The sequence below is a fragment of the Pyrgilauda ruficollis genome, unplaced genomic scaffold (genome assembly GCF_017590135.1).
Source record: "Pyrgilauda ruficollis isolate IOZ18807 unplaced genomic scaffold, ASM1759013v1 scaffold9, whole genome shotgun sequence".
Classification (NCBI taxonomy): domain Eukaryota; kingdom Metazoa; phylum Chordata; class Aves; order Passeriformes; family Passeridae; genus Pyrgilauda; species Pyrgilauda ruficollis.
In genome coordinates this window covers 150,712-168,927 of record NW_024531043.1, presented here as the reverse complement: position 1 = coordinate 168,927, position 18,216 = coordinate 150,712, and the positions used below count along the sequence as shown (strand labels likewise).

Below are 18,216 nucleotides of genomic sequence, written 5' to 3'. Positions count from 1 at the left end.
TCTGTAGTCTTCTTCACAGTTGAACTTTCTACCTCTATCTTCAGCGCATGCCTTGGTGCTTCTGGTTTTACAGCCTAACTTGTTTTTAGCTAATTTTGCAGCTTACAAGTTCCCTTAGAACTTGCTATCTTGCTCTTGATGGCGTTTGTTGTCTTACTTGCCCCGTTGCCTTGCTTTTCTTTGCTATCCCGCTTGTTTTACCTGCGCATCTTGTTACAACATTACTGGTGGTTAACCTTTTGTTAAATACCACTTAGGACTCACTCTGGGACCTGTGCTTAGCTTCGCTGCTACCTGACTCCACCACGGGGAAAGCAGCAGCCGCATCCCGGCTGTGGGCAGGCCCCGGGCCCGGCCCAGGGCCTCCAGCGGCCGGCCGGGGCACCCCGCCGCGGGCCCACAGCGGCTGCTCCGCCGGGCTCGCCGGGGGCGGGACGAGGGGGGAGAGCTCGGCCTGTCATTGGTGGGATGCGCCCGCGGGGGAGGCGGGACCGCCTTCCGATTGGTGCTCTCGCCGCGGGGCGCGGTAAGGGAGTTCGCTCTCGCGAGAATCGGACGCAGCGCGGGAAATTTTTCCCGCGGCGCCGCTGAGGTGCGGCCCGGCCGGCCGGGATGGGGCAGCGGGACGGCGCCGAGCCCGAGCCAGCGCGGCGGGGGCGGCGGCCGGGCGGGCCCCGGGAGCCGGCGGACGGCGCCGGGTCCGGGCGTGACGATGTCCCCGCGCTGTCTGCACTCAAGCGCCTGGAGCGGGCACAGCGCACGGACCGGTTGGACGCGCTGTTCGGCTTCGAGCGACCCGCAGAGCCCGGTGAGCGGACGGGCTGGCTCATCAACATGCACCCGGTACGGGCCGGCGCGGCGGGAGGCGAGCAGGCAACAGACGGGGCACGGGGATTCCCGTGGGGAGACCCCCGGTAGGGCCTGGGGAGGGGTTTCCCACAGAGACGTCCCAGGCGTAGCAGGGATGAGAGTCCCACGGAGGTTTGCCCGGTAGGACGGGGCAGGGGTCCTGTGGGGAGCCCCCGATACAGCCCAGGGTGTGGGCAGTGTCCCACGGAGATAGCCCATATAGGGAGCGGGGGGCAAGTCCCCTGGGGAGACCCATGGTAGGGGCCGAGCGAGGCGGTTCCGACAGACAGACCCCGGCCATACTCGGGAGAGGAGACTCAATGTCCCTACTGGGCCTCCCATGTTTCCCTGGCACTGCTGGGAGGGAAGTCCTACACGGAGGCTTCCGGTAAGCCCCGGGGGGAAAGAGTCCCGTGCTGGGGTCCCGGGGAAGCCTCATGGAGGGACCTTGTTGAGTCTTGGTGTGCATGGGCAGACGGAGGTGCTGGATGAGGACCGGCAGTCAGTGAGCGCAGTGGACTACTACTTCATCCAGGAGGATGGGAGCCGCTTCAAGGTGGGTGCCGGGGGGACTGAGTGGATACAGTGTCCCAGGAGAGAACCTGTCACCATTGCCTGTCTGCTCCTTCCTAGGTGGCCCTACCCTACAAGCCCTACTTCTACATTGCCACCCAGAAGGTGAGGAGGGGCAGGGCTGAGCTCCCCAGGAAAGGAGACAGCATCTTGGGGAGCTCAAGACCTCCTGGGCAGCCTGCTTGGGGATGGTCTCCTCCCAAGGACAGAGATGCACTGCTCAACCCCAGGATCTCTTGACAGGGCTGTGAGCGGGAAGTGTCCTCCTTCCTCTCCAAGAAGTTCCAAGGGAAGATTGCAAAGCTGGAAACTGTCCCCAAAGAGGACTTGGACCTGGTCTGTATCCCTCTGTGGCTTTTTTTTTTTGGACCTTGCACAGGTCTAGTGATGTAGGAAGGGATGAGCAGGGAGAGAACGCAGCATGCTTGACTTAAGTCTCCTGGTGCTGTGGCATCTCAGAAATGTGTTTACTATGGCTAATTGCTTATCAGCAGTAATTACGTTCTTCTCCTTGAACATACTGGTTGTTTCAGACAATGTGTTCAGGACATTAATTTCTAGCATTAAAGTGGTTGGAGGAAGAAGGATACTGCGGGGGGTGGGGGGGTGCTGCTCATGCTCAACCCATTCTTCCTCTTTTTCCCTGGGTAAATCCCACTTGTGGGTGCCTGCACAAGCAGCAGGGCTGGCTGGGCTCTTTCTTGCTGCTTTTGTGCTCTTGGCACACCCTCCAGAATCTCTTCTCAGTGCTTTACTATCCCACCCAACATAATCTCTTTTTTGGCCAATCCTTCCACCTGCATGGGTCTTGTTGGCCTTCCACCCCTCTCTCATGGTACCCATCCCTGAGCTGCCATTCTCCTGCTGCTTTGCAGCCAAACCACTTGGTAGGCCTGAAGAGGAACTACATCAAGCTGTCCTTCAACACGGTGGAGGACTTGTTGAAGGTGCGGAAGGAGATCTCTCCTGCTGTGAGGAAAAACAGGGAGCAAGACCAGGCGAGTGATGTCTACACAACCATGCTGTCGAGGTGGGAGCTCCCCCCAGGGGATTCAATCAGTCTCTCATGTTAATAATTCATAGAACCATGGAGTAGTTTGGGTTGGAAGGGACCTCTAAAGGCCATCTAGTCCAACCCACCTGCAATGAGCAGGGACGCCTACCTCTAGACCAGGTTGGCAGTCCTGGGACAGCACTTCTACAGAATCACAGACTGGTTTTGGTTGGAAGGGATCTTAAAGATAATCTCATCCACCCTCCTGTCAAGGGACACCTTCCACTAGACCAGATTGCTCCAAGCCCTGTCCAACCTGGCCTTGAACACTTCTAGGGATGGGGCAGCCACAGCTTCTCTGGGAAATCTGTGCCAGTGCCTCACCACCCACTTAATAATTAGACCCTCTTGATTATTTCCCAGCTCTCCTCAGAGTTGTTATCTTGTCTGGGTATGACTCATGCTATGCCTTTCTGCCACCCATCTTCAGGGCAGTTCTTCCAGCTTTGTGCTGCACATTAAGAGGCCTCAGAGCTGATGGGATGGGCTGCGGTGGTATCTCTGGTTGCCTGACAAAGTTTGCCCATTCCCTGTGAAAGGGTCCAGAAAGGCAACGGGCAGCCTTACTTGTAGTTGTAATCAAGACAGAAATAATCCAACATTTTTTATTTCTCTCCTGTCCCTGACTCCTGCTGCCAGTGTCACCTGTGCCAGTGGGTGTCCCTGGTAGACTGACACCAGGGGAGGGACTATGCTAGATCTGTTGTTTACAAGAAGAAATGGGCTGGTGGAAGATTTGGTGGTTGAAGGCTGTTTGGGGCACAGTGATCATGAAATTATAGAGTTCTCAATATTCGGTGAAATAAGGAGGAGCGTCAATAAAATTTTCACACTGGACTTCTGGAGTGCAGACTTTGGCCTTTTTAGGAGACTTACTCAGAGAGTTCCTTGGGAGGCAGGAGTCCAGGAGGGGTGGGTGTGCCTTACAACAGAGATCTTGAGGGCACAGAACAGATGAGTTGACAAGCCAAGTGTTCAGCCTGGACGGGCAAGGAGGTTTTGAAGGAACTTAGGAATAAAAAGAGCATGTATCCTCTTTGGAAGAAGGGTCTGGTATCTCAGGAAATATTTAAGGGGTTGCTAGGGCATGTAGGAAAAAAATTAGAGAGGCCAAAGGTCAGTTATAACTTAATTGGGCAACTTTTGTAAAGGATAATAAAAAATGTCTTTACAATTATATTAGTGGCAAAAGGAAGGGTAAGACCAACCTTGGTTCTCTACTAGATGCGGGAGGGAATCTAGTGACTGCAGATGGGGAGAAGGTGGAGGTCGTTAAAGCCTTAAAGGTGGTTGTAGTCAGGTGGGGTTGGTCTCTTTCTCCAGGCAAGAACTGACAGCTCAAGGGAAATTTAGGTTGGATGTTGGGAAAAAGTTTTTTACTGGAAGAGTGATAAAGTACTATAATCATCTGCCCAGGGAGGTGGTGGAGTCACCATCCCTGGATGTGTTTAAAAAAAGATTGGATGTGACACTCAGTGCCAGGGTTTAGTTGAGGTGTTAGGGCTGGGATGGACTCTTAAAGGTCTCTTCCAACCTTGTGATTCTGTGTGACACATGGGTAAGGCAGCTGCTTCCCTCTGCTCTTGCAGTGCTCTGAGTGGGGCCAGTCTAAGCACAGATGAGGAAGGAGTGTCAAAAAAAATTGCCAACCAGATGGACAACATTGTGGATATGCGGGAGTATGATGTGCCTTACCATGTTCGCCTTTCCATCGACCTGAAGATTCATGTGGTGAGCTTTGCTTTCCCAGTCACACTCCTGAAGCGCACAAAAGTTTTTTCTCTCCAACACATTTACAGAAGTATTGGACAATGAGTTCATGTCTGGAGCTCAGTTCTGTTCTGCCATATTTAATGGCACACAGAAAAGCTACCTGATTAATGCTTGGCAATAGCTCGAACTTTTCTTCTGAGCTGCTTGTGATTGCCACAGTTCCATCCCCAGCAGCTGGACAGAGTACGTGGGGATGTGGCCCCTGCCATAAGGCACTACCCACCCTCATCTCTCCACAGGCTCACTGGTACAACGTGCGATACCGGGGCAACACCTACCCACCTGAAATCACCCGTCGAGATGACCTTGTGGAGAGGCCGGTGAGCACTGGGCAGGGGTTCTTTGTGCGCACGTTCCGCCCCAACAGATGGTGTCTGATGCGCTGCCAGTGTAAAACCATGGTGGCAGAGGAATCACTGGGCTTGGGTAGTGATTTTTGGGTTGATAAAGCACTAAAACGATTAACGGGCATGTTCTGGTTCACTTACTGGACCAACACTGGATTTTATAAATCCAAACACGCTTTCAGTCAGCTCTGGAATATTTTCTAATGGATTTGGTCCTGCCCAGGATCCTGTTGTTCTTGCCTTTGATATTGAAACAACCAAACTCCCTTTGAAGTTTCCTGATGCAGACACAGACCAGATCATGATGATCTCCTACATGATTGATGGGCAGGTAAGGATACCAGGATAGTTTCCTTCAGGCTTGGGCAGCAAAGCTGGGAAGCAGCCCAGCATTCCCCTCTAATCCTGCTGTCTCCAGGCTTGCCATGCTACCAGCTGCATGATGTGTGGCTGTGGGAATGGCATTGACGTCTGGGTAATGTTACATGGAACCCAGCCTGGGTTGCTGGTGCTTCTCTACAGGACAGAGGCAACTCTGGTGTCCTATGTTGTCTCTCCATGGCCTCCTTTTCTGATGGTCAATGATGCTTCAATGGATGACTCCCAAAATGTAGTTCCCCCTTAAGAGAAGCTCTAGCTTTCAAGAGAAAAGCATCCCATTGTTGCGGCAGTATTTTTGAGTTGTCTGTGACTTCAGTCCTCCTCACTGCCTCCTTGTTACCTCTTCAGGGCTACCTGATCACAAACAGAGAGATTGTCTCAGAGAACATTGAAGACTTTGAGTTTACTCCCAAGCCGGAGTATGAGGGTCCATTTTGTGTCTTTAACGAACCGGATGAGGTAAGTCAGTTCTGTTCTACAGAGTTTTACCTGCCTGGAGCTTTTCTTGGCCAGAGAGTTCATTCCCTGGCAGACTGCCTCCCCGGGGAGCCCAGTAAGTCCAGCAGGGCTGTTTGTGCTTTTGTTTCTTGGGAATAAGGGTGAGAGAGATCAGGTTTGGGCTAGGTGCAGAGGAAAGCAGAAGGGTGGAACAAACTGTGGTATCCACCCCCTGCCTGTGGAAGAGATGAAGTTCCTTAAACTACACATCTTTTCTGTTTCATCCCAGGCTCATTTAATCCGGAGATGGTTTGAACATGTCCAGGAGACCAAACCCACCATCATTGTCACATACAACGGAGACTTCTTTGACTGGTAAGATCAGGGATGACACTAAACTGGCAAGGTGTCACCTGAGCTAGAGGGCAAGGTCAGGTTCCATCCTCAACACCCTTCCATAGCTCAGTCAGTGTGAGGAAGCCATGTGGCCACATGCAGAGCAGCCATGTCCTGCACCTCACCAAATCCTGGGGTCATTGGCTTGGCAGTGTGGGAATGTCAGTGTATGGATGAACTCAGTCATGGGAGAGCAAGGAGAGGGTCAAAAGAAACCTGGAAGACATTGGAAGAAGTGCGCAGATGCGCCTGGGGAAGCAGGAGGAGAGGGACTACACACCTCTGCAGGATACAGGCAAGCAGCTTTGCCTCATGAACCACAAAATGCTTTGGGTTGGAAGAGACTTTAAAAATCATCGTGTTCCAACCCCACTGCCATGACCAGACACACCTTCCACTAGACCAGGTTGTTTCAAGTCCTGCCTGGAAGTCTGTACACAGATAAATCACCAGAAAAAATCATTAGGTAGTTTGTAACAAAGCCATTATGGAACCATTGTTAGAGATGCAGGAAAATGGCTGTTCTGCTCCTTCTCTTCATGCTGCCTCTTTCTTCAGGCCCTTTGTGGAAGCAAGAGCAGCAGCTCATGGAATTAATATGTATCAAGAAATTGGGTTTCAGAAGGACAGCCAGGGAGAGTACAAAGCATCCCAGTGCATCCACATGGACTGTCTGAGGTACTGAATGCTGCCCCTCTACCACATAGCTGTGTTTTTATCTCTTCAGTTCAGATAAAGTACCTACATTTGTATCTGAATACTGTTCTTGTGTTCTGTCTGTTGGAAGTTTTGTGTGTCACCTTTTCAGCTGTGTAATAATCCATTCCTGTGTTGTCTTCTTCCCCTTGGTGTGCTGCATTCCAAAGGAGCTGCCAAGTCTTCCCCTTAAGGGCTCCCAGACTGCTCTTACCCTGCAGCCTTGGGTGTTTGATTGCTGATTTGGGAGGACAGAGAAAGGGAGAGGGAGTGGGTTAAGATTTGGCCATTGGAGCAGGGAAAGGGACTATAGCCTCACCTACCAGCCTCCTGATGTACAGAGAAGAGGAAAGGATATATGGGAGAGACAAAACTTTAGGGTTTTATGTCGGTTTTCCCACCCAGAGCAGTCTGAACTCTGGAGCACAGCTGGATGTTCTTGAAGGTGGGGTTTTCTTCAGCGGTGAAATATTTATCTTAAGGCCTCTGAGGGAGCTGGAAGATGGAAATTATGAGCAGTGGTGGGGAGATGGACAGTGGGGGTTGTTCTGATTGGGCTAGCTAAAGTTGGACAGCCTTGCCCAACTGCATCCACTCTTCTTGGATGCTGGGCTGTCCTTGGTGAGAGATCCCCATGGTAGTTGATGTCCCCTTCACAATCTTGACCCTGTTTTGAAGGTCAGGCCTGATTTCTCTGCACAAACTGATGTTTTCCTGATTCTGCTCAGGTGGGTGAAGAGAGACAGTTACCTCCCAGTGGGAAGTCACAACCTGAAAGCAGCAGCTAAAGCAAAACTGGGTTACGATCCGGTGGAGCTGGACCCTGAGGAGATGTGCCGGATGGCCACAGAGGAGCCTCAGGTATTCTCTCCCTGTGTTCTGTGGGAAAACAGGCCTTGAGCAACTGTACTATGACTGAGTCTGTAAGTTAGAGTGGATTTTGAGAAATTAACAATCTGTCGCCCCAGACTTCCCATGCCTTAAAGCTCACAGCCAGAAGGAACAGGACTCCCCTGAAGTGGTTCTGGCCCTGGCATTGCACTGTGCATTCTCTGTATTTATTTACATTAGTGTGGGGTGAAAAGCACCACTGAAATCAGAAACACCATGAAGAACTGAGACCTGCTGGGGGAATAGGAGAGGGTTAGTGCTCCAGGTGTCATAGGCCGGAGGTTCTGCTGAGCCCTGTAGCAGCTTCCTGAGACCCAAACTGGGTGGATTCTGTGCCTTCAGTTCATCTTCCCCATTCCTTCTCAGTTAGAGCTGACATGTTGCTGTTTGATTAGCGCTAAAGCAGGATGGCTTCAGAAGCAAACACATTATTTACAACCTAGGCTATGGAGAAATACGCCTTTTCCTTCTTCTTGCTGATAGGAGAATGTCCAGCAGGAAGCAATGAAAGATCATTGTCATTGAACCACTCTCACGTGGGATTTGGATTAATTTGCTTCTCTTGTTCCTTGACAGACCTTGGCCACCTACTCAGTGTCTGATGCCGTTGCTACTTACTACATGTATATGAAGTACGTGCATCCCTTCATTTTCGCCTTGTGTACTATCATTCCCATGGAGCCTGATGAGGTGAGTGCTTTCCCAAAATTATGATCTCTTTTCTGGGTGAAGTACCATGATTCCCACACTGCAGGGATGCTCTGGCTACAGATCTGATTCCCACTGCCTAGATAATCTGCATGTGTGGCAGGGAGGGAGGGAGGGTGGATTTAGAGGCTGCTCCTTTCTCCAACAACTGTGGGGTGTTTGGCGACAGGTTTCTATAAGAAGAAGACACCTGACATTTGGCAGTGCAGGGCTGGAGCTAGAAAATATGGCTGATGCTCCATGCTCAGCCAAGTTCTCTTGTCAGTGAACTTGTCAGTTCAACTTGGTTGTTGTCAGCTCTAGGGAGGATGATGAGGAAGCTGTCAAGCGTGTGGAAGATGTCAGTCTGTTCCCACTTGGTTGAGCTGGGAAAAAAAGGCACTTGGAGTAGTGCTGAAGATGTGTCACCAGCTGAAGCTATCCAGCTTGTTGTGTGACAATCCAGTCTTGCCAGTGCTAGGACAGTACTTCTACAGAATCACAGACTGGTTTTGGTTGGAAGGGATCTTAAAGATATCTCATCCACCCTCCTGTCAAGGGCAGGGACACCTTCCACTAGACCAGATTGCTCCAAGCCCTGTCCAGCCTAGCCTTGGACACTTCCAGGGATGGGGCAGCCACAGCTTCTCTGGGAAATCTGTGCCAGTCCAGTGCCTCACCACACTCACAGGGAAGAAGTTCCTCCTGGTATTTAAATCTACTGTTTTTGAATTTGAATCCAGATTTGGTTTCTCATGCGCAGGTGTTAAGAAAAGGATCTGGGACACTGTGCGAGGCGCTGCTGATGGTTCAGGCCTACCATGCCAACATCATCTTCCCCAACAAGCAGGAGCAGGAATTCAACAAACTTACAGAAGATGGACATGTGCTGGACTCGGAGACCTATGTGGGAGGCCATGTGGAAGCACTGGAATCTGGGGTCTTCCGCAGTGACATTCCCTGCCGCTTCAAAATGGTAATTGGCCAGCAGCCAGCCCCTGTCCTCATGGAGTAGTGTGGTGGGGAGGGATAGCATTCCCACTATTGTTGGCATCTCCAGGGTATCCCTGCTGGGATTCTAGGGCAGTATCTAGAATCACAGAAATCAGTAAGGTTGGAAAAGCCCTTTAATGCTGACAAGTCCAGCTGTTAACCCAACATTGCCAAGGCCACCACTGTCCCCAAGTGCCACATCCGCATGTCTTCTGGACACTTTCAGGGCTAGTGATTTCACCACTGACCTCAACAGCCCGTTCCAATGCTTGGCAACCTCCACCAGACCCTTCCTTCCTGAAGCTGGGCTGGGATGGGATGGGAGGAGATCTCTAAGTGGCCATTTGTGCTTCAGTAGGAGAGCAAGCAATCCAGAGCTTGTTGACAGCAGGGGGTAGTGGTGAAGTAGGGTTTTGGATTTGTTTTTCAGCCAGTGTTTCTTGGAAGTTATGCCTCTGTTACTTGGGCCCCTGTCCTCTCTCAAACTGAGCTGCTTTTGAACCCTTCCTGAGGGCTTTTTAACTGTTTCTGCTACCTTCATCACCTTTCCCAGTGCCTCAGCATGTCTCTTACAGCTTAGAAGTCCCCAAGTGAAGCAGGGACAGGGATATGGAGCAGAAGCTGCTGGCCTGCAGCCAGGGAGAGCTGCCTACGGCCTCACTGCCATCTCCATGTCCCTGTAGAATCCTGCTGCCTTTGACTTCCTCGTGCAGAATGTGGAGAAGACCCTGCAGCATGCCATCGAGGAAGAGGAGGGTCTTCCCTTGGATCAGGTCACCAACTTCCAGGAGGTACAGTACCCGCAGCACAGCTGAGCTGGGCAGGAATCTGGGACTGCAGCTCTAAAATGCTTGTTTGGGTTTGGTTTATGCTCTACAAAGAGAGACTAAGAAGCCCATTTACAGGCTGAGTCCTGCAGCCCAGCCTGGGGATCAGGGTCTCTGCCCCATCTGAGGAATGCAGCTCCTGCTTTTCCCTTCATGGGTTCAAAGCAAAGCTCTGAGAGAGCTGGGAAGGAATTTAGGGGAGAAGGCAAACCCCTTCAGATATCCCAAATCCTCTTGTTCCTCTTGTTCCTCACTTCTTATCAGCTACAAAAGTGCAGGTTGCCCCTCTCCAAATCCAAGTCTGGAGTTTCTTGGAGGGCAGCACTAGACTGGGGACCTCTGGTCTTTGCTGTTGTCTCCATTAACCCATTTGCACTGAAAAGGTCTTCGATCAAGTCATATTTAGGAAGCAGCTGCTTCCACTTCCTAGGTATCCCTACAGAATAGCTTATCCTGGACATCAAAATCAAAACCTAAAGCACCAGTGGTCGAGGAGACCCTGATCTGCTCCTTTAGATCCATCCCCAGAGCCTGTGGCTAGTGTGCCTGTGAAGAAGAACCAAATTCAAAAAGTATTTGATTCATTAACTCCTTCCTGCCCTACTTTCACTTCTCTTTATCTCACCACAGGTTTGTGATGAAATCAAGGCCAAACTGAATTCCCTGAAGGATGTTCCTAACAGAATTGAGTGTCCTCTTATCTATCATCTGGATGTGGGGGCCATGTATCCCAACATCATTCTGACCAACAGGTTGCAGGTGGGTAACATCAGTCTTGTCTCTCCTAATCTGATTTCCAGATGACCTTGATGGTGCCTCTGGATCCCCTTGAAAGCAAGGGCTGAACTTTCTGCACAGGGTAGGGGAAGCAGATGAGGCTGGGTGTGAAATTTGGTCAAGCTGCCATGGAATTGTAGAATCACGGAATTATTTTGGTTGGAAAACCCTCTAAGACCTTTGAGTCCAACCACTCTGCCAGCATTGCCAAAGCCACCACTAACCCATGTCCCCAAGTGGCACTTTCACATGGCTTTTAATTACTTTCAGGAGAATGCCACTCTGAGGAGCCTGTGCCACTGTCTGATCACCCTTTCAGTGAAGGATTTTTCCCTAATATCCAACCTAAACATCTTCTGGTACAACTTGAGGCTGTTTCCTCACTTGTTCCCTGGGAGCAGGACCTGACCCCCACCTGGCTCCATCCTCCTGTCAGGGAGTTGTAGGAGCAAGAATGTCCTCCCTGAGCCTACTTTTCTCCAGGCTGAGCCCCCAGCTTCCTTGGCTCCTCCTCACCAGACTTGTGCTCCAGCCCCTTCTCCAGCTCTGTTGTCCTTCTCTGGATGGCTAGGTCTTCAGAGACTCAGCTGCAGCTTTAGCTAGAGCTCTTCCCAGAAACCCAGCTGCTGTTTTGAGGAGCGCATGCTCCTGAAAGGTTCTGGAAAAGGAAACTCACTGACTACGATCTCTGATGTTCGCACCTGTGCTCTCTTGCCACTCAGCACCTGTTCTAGCATAAATTGTCATTTGGGGACCTGTCCCCTCTAACACCTGTGTGTCTGTTACTGCATCCAGCCCTCCGCCATGGTGGATGAGGCCACATGTGCTGCCTGTGACTTCAACAAGCCAGGCGCCAACTGTCAGCGCCGGATGACGTGGCAGTGGAGAGGAGAGTTCAGTAAGTACAGTCCGCAGAGATGGAGCCAAATTCTTGCTTCTCCTCTGAGAGACTGATCACTGCCCTTCTCTGCAGTGCCTGCCAGCCGCAGTGAGTACCACCGCATCCAGCAGCAGCTGGAGTCAGAGAAGTTCCCTCCCTTGTTCCCTGATGGACCACCCCGTGCCTTCCATGAGCTGTCCCAGGAAGAACAAGCCAAGTATGAGAAAAAGCGCCTAGCAGGTAAAAAAATGAATCAAGGTCATGATCCTGGCAGTGTTTTGCAACCTGGACCCTAAGCAGTATTCAGCTGTAGTAACCCCTCCTAGGGCTGTGGGGTAAGGCTGGTCTCAGAACTCCTCCAGGATCCCAACAGACTCATGTGTGCTTCCTACAAGGAACCAGGCACTGGTACTTCTGTCAGTGTTTCCCTTTCTCTTGGAGGGCCATGGATTTGAGCTGAAATATGAATGGCTCCATTTTTTGTCAGGCTGCTAAATAAAGCCAGTTAATGAAAGAGAAATGTCACGTTATCCTATCACCTGGAGGGAAGCTGTCCAGTAGAACCACCGAACTGGCTGGAGGCAGAGCCTGGCTTTGTAGGTGGGCCATATGATTAGTTTGTTTTCCCCACGGCCCTTCACCTCCATAAAGAGGTGCTGCATCTTTCCATACTGGGATCTTCCTCTCCCTTTGCAGTAGGACCGTCCCCCATTCAGCCATGCCTTATGCTTAGCTGCCTCCCTATCCCTACTCTGCTCATCCCTCTGTAGCAGGGCAGCCATCCCTGACAACTTCCCTTTGCCTCCTCCCTTGACCAGATTACTGCCGCAAGGCATACAAGAAGATCCATGTCACCAAGGTGGAGGAGCGAGTCACCACCATCTGCCAACGAGAAAACTCTTTCTATGTGGACACGGTGCGAGCATTCCGGGACCGCCGATATGAGTTCAAGGGGCTGCACAAGGTACCAAGCTTGGGTGCTGCTCAAATTGTCTTGCCAAGCCTGGGGACCTCTTGTGCCTTGCTGAAAACCTCAAAGGATTACCCTGTTGGCTTCCCAACATAGAGGGCAGCGTTGTGTTAGTTATTGGGAAGAAAATCTTCCCTGTGAGGGAGGTAAGGCGCTGCCACAGGTTGACCAGAGAAGCTGTGTGACATCCTGCCAAGTGTCCAAAGCCAGTTGGGTTAGGTGGGACTTAAAGCAACCTGGTCTAATAAAAAGGTGTTCGTGCCCAAGGCAGGGAGTGGGATGAGATGAGCTTTAAGGTCCCTTCCAACCCAAACTATTCTAGGAGGCCCAGGGGCTCTGCATCTGGCAGAGTTAATTAAAGAGCCTGTTGCTTTGCAGTTCCTCCCAGCTGCCTCTTTTGCCATGATTCCCAGGGCTGACAGAGAGACTTTTCCTACACTTGTGGTTCTACTGTTAGCTGGGCATGATGGATTGCATCAGGCAGTGTGTTGAGTTCTTCCCTGCACACATATGGTGCAGCACAGCTGGTGCTGCTTGAATCCCGATCAATGATGGGAGATGCAAGTCTCAGCTGACAACTGACAAAGTGCCTCTGGCCAACCCGTCCTGTGCTGCAAAAGAAAATGGGATGTTTGACTCATGATGCTGACCTTTGGCAAAGATATTCCTGTTGAGCTGCAATGCTATACTGGGACTGAGTGGAAACCAGTTGGGTACCACCAGCAGTGATATGTAGAATTGTCCTGACAGGTGTGGAAGAAGAAGCTGTCTGCAGCAGTGGAGACAGGAGATGCCTCTGAAGTGAAACGCTGCAAGAACATGGAGATCCTCTATGACTCCCTTCAGCTGGCCCACAAGTGCATCCTCAACTCCTTCTATGGATATGTCATGCGGAAAGGGTAAGTCTTCCCTGAGCCATCCAGGATCCTCTAGAGAGGACCCTTGGAAACCAGGATTGTCCTGCTGAGGTAGTCACTTCCTAAAGCACCAAGATGAGAGTGGGTCCTGCCTGTAACAGTCTTCTCTTGCCTCTACCCACTACTCCTCATCCTGGAGACTCTTACCAGACATTATATGATGGGAATCTTGTCAATTAGTGGGTTTTCAGCTTTTCTGGAGCATCATAAGTAGAGAATTTCATAGGAGAACAATGCCCAGTGTTGTGTTTCTTGCCCTTTTTCCCCTAGAGATCCTCCTGCCCTTCCATAGCTGGGTTTTGGAGGGGGCATGTCAAGGTTTTAACTGTGACTCCTCTGCTCACAGAGCTCGCTGGTATTCCATGGAAATGGCTGGCATTGTCTGTTTCACAGGGGCAAATATCATCACCCAGGCCAGAGAGCTGATCGAGCAGATTGGGTGAGTGTGTGCTGAATTGAAGGTCTGTCTGCATCTAGGACAGATGTGGGAGCATGTTAAACACTCGAGTTTTCAGAGAGATGGAACACATTTCCTGTGAGGAAGAAGGGCTGAGAAAGCTGGGGGTTTTCATCCTGGAGAAGAGAAGGCTCCAGGGAGACCTTAGGGTGCCTTTCAGTGCTTAAAGAGACTCCGAGAACGATGCAGACAGATTTTGGGCAATGGCCAGGAGTAGTGGGACAAGAGGCAGTGGCTTCCCACTGCCAGAGGGCAGGGTTAGATGGAATATTGGGAAGAAATTCTCTGCACAAGTTGCCCGGAGAAGCTGTGGCTGCCCCTGGATCCCTGGAAGTGTTTCAAGGCCAGGCTGGACAGGGCTTGGAATAACCTGGTCTAGGGGAAGTTGTCCCTGCCCATGACACAGAGTTGTTGGAATGTGATGAGCTTTAAGGTCCCTTCCAACCTCAAGTGATCTGTGATTCTCTGATTCTATGCACATTCAGATTCCTGACACTGCTGTTGTATTTGAGGGTTTGCTTTGCAGAAGGGAACAGAGTCTTAATGGGAGACACAGAACTGATCCTCACCTCTCATCCACTCTGCTCCTGACAGTGGCCTTTCTTCTTTTCTTCCTTCCTTTCTTCCCTAGGAGACCTCTAGAACTGGATACCGATGGGATTTGGTGTGTCCTTCCCAACAGCTTCCCAGAGAATTTTGTCATCAAGTCAACCAATATCAAGAAGCCAAAAGTAACCATCTCTTACCCAGGTGCCATGCTGAACATCCTGGTGAAGGTGAGTCTGGCACCTGTCCAGGCCAGCTCTGCAGCCTGGGAAAAGGAGATGGAGAGCTAATGAGTTGGGAGAGCTCCTCTTCCATCTCTAGTCCCTATGTAATGAGTGACATGTTGGGGGTGATGGCCCTGGAGAACATCTGACTGTAGAAAGAGGCTCAATATCCTCCATGAGAGAGGGGGATCTGTAAGAGGCCAGGTTAGGTGCATGCTTACTTGTGCTGTTTGGTTTAGACCTTGTGCTGGACTCCCTATCTTCTGCTTACTCCAGGCTCTATAAGAGAAGAAAATATCATTTTAGGGTCCAAAGCCTTTTTCTTCTCAACAGGCAGGAAAGGTGCTTTGACTTTTGAGTCCTAACTTGTGCTGTAGCTCCCAGAGGGGTGCTCAGGTGTCCCTTTGGGCAGGGTGTGTCCCGGGACATGCCCTGGTATGACCTGACAGCTGTAGATTGAAACTGTTCTCCTGGGGTTGTGCCACAGGAAGGCTTCACAAATGACCAGTACCAGGAACTGCAGGATCCAGCCTCGCTCACCTACGTCACGCGCTCAGAGAACAGCATCTTTTTTGAAGTGGATGGTCCATACCTAGCCATGATACTTCCAGCCTCCAAAGAGGAGGGCAAGAAGCTGAAGAAAAGGTGAGATTTCAAAGCTTGAAATATTGTCTCTTCCCCTGAGCTGAAAGACTAAGGATCTCGTTGCCTTTGTACATGTGGGGTATGTTGGTCCTTGCCTCCAGAGCCAGCAGCATTTGACTGACTGGCGTTAAATGACAAGTTTTTTACAGCAGATCATTGAACCCAGCTACTATGGTAGTAAATTTTAGCAGATAACAGCAAAATGATGTTTTTCCAGCCTAGTGACCAGACATCTGCCTGTTTGGCTCTGAGGTATGCAGGAGAACATTGGCTTTCCTTCTGAGGATTTCTAATACTGCTTGTATTCAATCTAATCTGCTTAAACTCAGCAGTTCCTGCCTTCCTATCTTTCAAGAGTTCACAGACTTCCAGTAACACTCCTCCTACGTATTTCCCCTTCCCTTTCCATCTGTAAGTAGGACTGATTCTGCCATTACTGTCACATTATAGGATAGTTGTACCCAAACTTGACTGATTTCTCAATGACCACCTCCTAACCAAGAATGTGAGCTAGAGCAGTAGCATCCATTATTTTGAGCGGCAGCCCACGGACCTGGGTCTGGCTCCAAAACATGCTGTTGCTGTCCCCAGCACCTTCTGTCCTCACAATTCTGAACATTTTGTGCTTAATCCCTGACAGGAAAAGGTTCAGCACACACCATTCCCTGCCAGTGCCCCTCTCCAGGCATTCAGGCCCTTCTGCAGGAGTCAAAGTGTTGCTCAGCTCTGAGTGGGCTGTGCTTGTACAACTCCCCTCAGGGCCTCTGGATTCCTATAATTTAAGGATCTAAAAAAGGGCATTTATTTCCTGGTCACTCTCCAAGCACAACAGCCTCTGGAGGTGGCTGCAGGCACCATGGTCAGTGGAGGAAGGAAAGGCTGTGCTGTTGGGAATCTGGGTAGATGGGAGAAGGGCTGGCCAAGCAGGTTTGAGTATCCCCTCTTCTCACTGGTCATTCCCACAATGGTCGTTTGGGGTTTTTTTGAGACATACAGATAATTTTCAGGGCTATAAAAGGCAAAACAATGCAAGAAAAAAGGCAAGAGGGAGGAATGTTCCCTTAGGTGTGTCATGGCTGAATCCAGTTTCCTCTCAAGCCCTCTGTCAGCATTGGAGTTGCCAGTTTTCTTCTTTCTAAATCTCTTCCTAATATCTTCATTTCCACACTTGGGCTCTCATCTCCCACCCTTACTTACACAACAATTAAGATCACTCCCCACCCTCAGTGCTGCATCAAAATTTGGCATGCTCAGCACAAAAAAACACGGAACTGCTGGATTGAGTCCAGAGGCCATGGAGATGCTCCAAGGGCTGGAGCCCCTCTGCTCTGGAGCCAGGCTGGGAGAGCTGGGGGTTTAATGGGGAAGAGAAAGCTGCAGGGAGACCTTAGAGCCCCTCCCAGGGCCTAAAGGGGCTTCGAAAGAGCTGCAGGGACACTCTGGACAAGGGCTGAGAGGGACAGGACACAGGGAATGGCTTCCCACTGCCAGAGAGCAGGGTTAGGTGAGATATTGGGAAGGAATTCTTGTCTGTGAGGGTGGTGCGACACTGGCACAGGATGCCCAGAGAAGCTTTGGCAGCTCTACAGTGTTCCAGGCCAGGCTGGGCAGGGCTTGGAAGCACCTGGCCTAGTGGAAGGTGTCCCTGCCCATGGCAGGGGCGTGAGATTGGATAATCTTAAAGATCACTTCACTTCCCCTGTGGTTCAGTGAGTCAGTGTGGATGATCTGGGACAAGAGCTGAGGTCCTTTTCCAGACCAAGATAAAATGGTTGCTAGAGAAGCTGTAGATACTTGAGATTATCCAGGTGCTGCTGTGGCTCCTTCGAACGTGCTGGCTGGTGGCACAAAGGTGTGGGGAGAAGCACTCTGGCAGGAGGGACACTGGTGGCACCCTGGGGGATGTGTCCCTTGGTGTAGGCCAGGTTTATTCACAGTCTCTCCTAGGTATGCTGTGTTCAATGAGGATGGGTCCCTGGCTGAGCTGAAGGGGTTTGAGGTGAAACGCCGGGGAGAGCTGCAGCTGGTGAAGATATTCCAGTCGTCTGTGTTTGAAGCCTTTCTGAAAGGCAGCACCCTGGAGGAGGTCTACGCTTCTGTGGCCAAGGTGGCCGATTACTGGCTGGATGTGCTCTACAGCAAGGTAGGCACAGCTCAGCAAATCTGCACTCCAAGGTGGGGCCTGGGAAGGAGCATCTGAGCTGGTTGGGTGCTGTGGGAGGGTGGACTTCGCTTGCACAGAGTCAGTGGTCTCCTGTACCACTTTAACACTCAGTTGCTTCACAGACAACACTGAGCTGGCTGGAAGTGTGGATCTACTGGAAGGCAGGAAGCCTTGCAGAGGGATCAGGACAGGCTGGATCCATGTGCCAAGTCCAGTGCTGTGAGGTTCAACGAGGTCAAGTGCCAGGTCCTGCACAGGGGTCACAACAACCCCATAGAATGCTCCATGCTGGGGTCAGAGGGTCTGGAAAGGCACCTGACAGGAAAGGATGTAGGGGTGCTGATCAACAGTGACTAAACACATGCCCTGGTAGATAGACAAGAAGGGCAGTGGCACCTGGCCTGTACCAGCCATAGTGTGGCAAACAGGACGAGGGCAGTGACCATCTCCCTGTGCTGGACACTGGTGAGGCACCTTGAACCCCTCATGACAAGAAAGACATTGAGGGGCTGGAGCATGTCCAGAGAATGGAAAAGAGCTGGGGAAGTGGCTGGAGTGCAAGTCTGATGAGGAGCAGTTGTGGGGGCTCAGCCTGGAGAAGAGGAGGTTCAGCGGGGACATTGTTACTCTACAACTCCCTAACAAATAGGGCAGAATCACATGGGAGTTGGGCACTTCTCCCAGGGAACAAGTGACAGGATTAGAGGAAACAGCCTCAAATTGTAGCAGGG

At 51.1% G+C, this 18,216-nt stretch overlaps 1 protein-coding gene across 1 annotated transcript in view; it reads left to right on the top strand.

The window, feature by feature from the left end:
* The first annotated feature begins 612 nt into the window (after positions 1 to 612).
* POLE (DNA polymerase epsilon, catalytic subunit) overlaps positions 613 to 18,216 on the top strand; it is a 31,964-nt gene continuing 14,360 nt past the window's right edge. Inside the window, exons 1-24 of the mRNA XM_041488582.1 lie at positions 613 to 843; positions 1,325 to 1,405; positions 1,483 to 1,527; positions 1,666 to 1,758; positions 2,298 to 2,452; positions 4,066 to 4,207; positions 4,489 to 4,569; positions 4,820 to 4,927; positions 5,326 to 5,436; positions 5,705 to 5,790; positions 6,370 to 6,489; positions 7,236 to 7,368; positions 7,975 to 8,088; positions 8,849 to 9,061; positions 9,762 to 9,869; positions 10,536 to 10,664; positions 11,478 to 11,580; positions 11,656 to 11,802; positions 12,381 to 12,526; positions 13,283 to 13,431; positions 13,796 to 13,888; positions 14,538 to 14,682; positions 15,164 to 15,321; positions 17,269 to 17,464. Coding sequence (XP_041344516.1) covers positions 613 to 843; positions 1,325 to 1,405; positions 1,483 to 1,527; positions 1,666 to 1,758; positions 2,298 to 2,452; positions 4,066 to 4,207; positions 4,489 to 4,569; positions 4,820 to 4,927; positions 5,326 to 5,436; positions 5,705 to 5,790; positions 6,370 to 6,489; positions 7,236 to 7,368; positions 7,975 to 8,088; positions 8,849 to 9,061; positions 9,762 to 9,869; positions 10,536 to 10,664; positions 11,478 to 11,580; positions 11,656 to 11,802; positions 12,381 to 12,526; positions 13,283 to 13,431; positions 13,796 to 13,888; positions 14,538 to 14,682; positions 15,164 to 15,321; positions 17,269 to 17,464 — 3,087 coding nt within the window. The remainder of the gene's footprint in view (positions 844 to 1,324; positions 1,406 to 1,482; positions 1,528 to 1,665; positions 1,759 to 2,297; positions 2,453 to 4,065; positions 4,208 to 4,488; positions 4,570 to 4,819; positions 4,928 to 5,325; positions 5,437 to 5,704; positions 5,791 to 6,369; positions 6,490 to 7,235; positions 7,369 to 7,974; positions 8,089 to 8,848; positions 9,062 to 9,761; positions 9,870 to 10,535; positions 10,665 to 11,477; positions 11,581 to 11,655; positions 11,803 to 12,380; positions 12,527 to 13,282; positions 13,432 to 13,795; positions 13,889 to 14,537; positions 14,683 to 15,163; positions 15,322 to 17,268; positions 17,465 to 18,216) is intronic.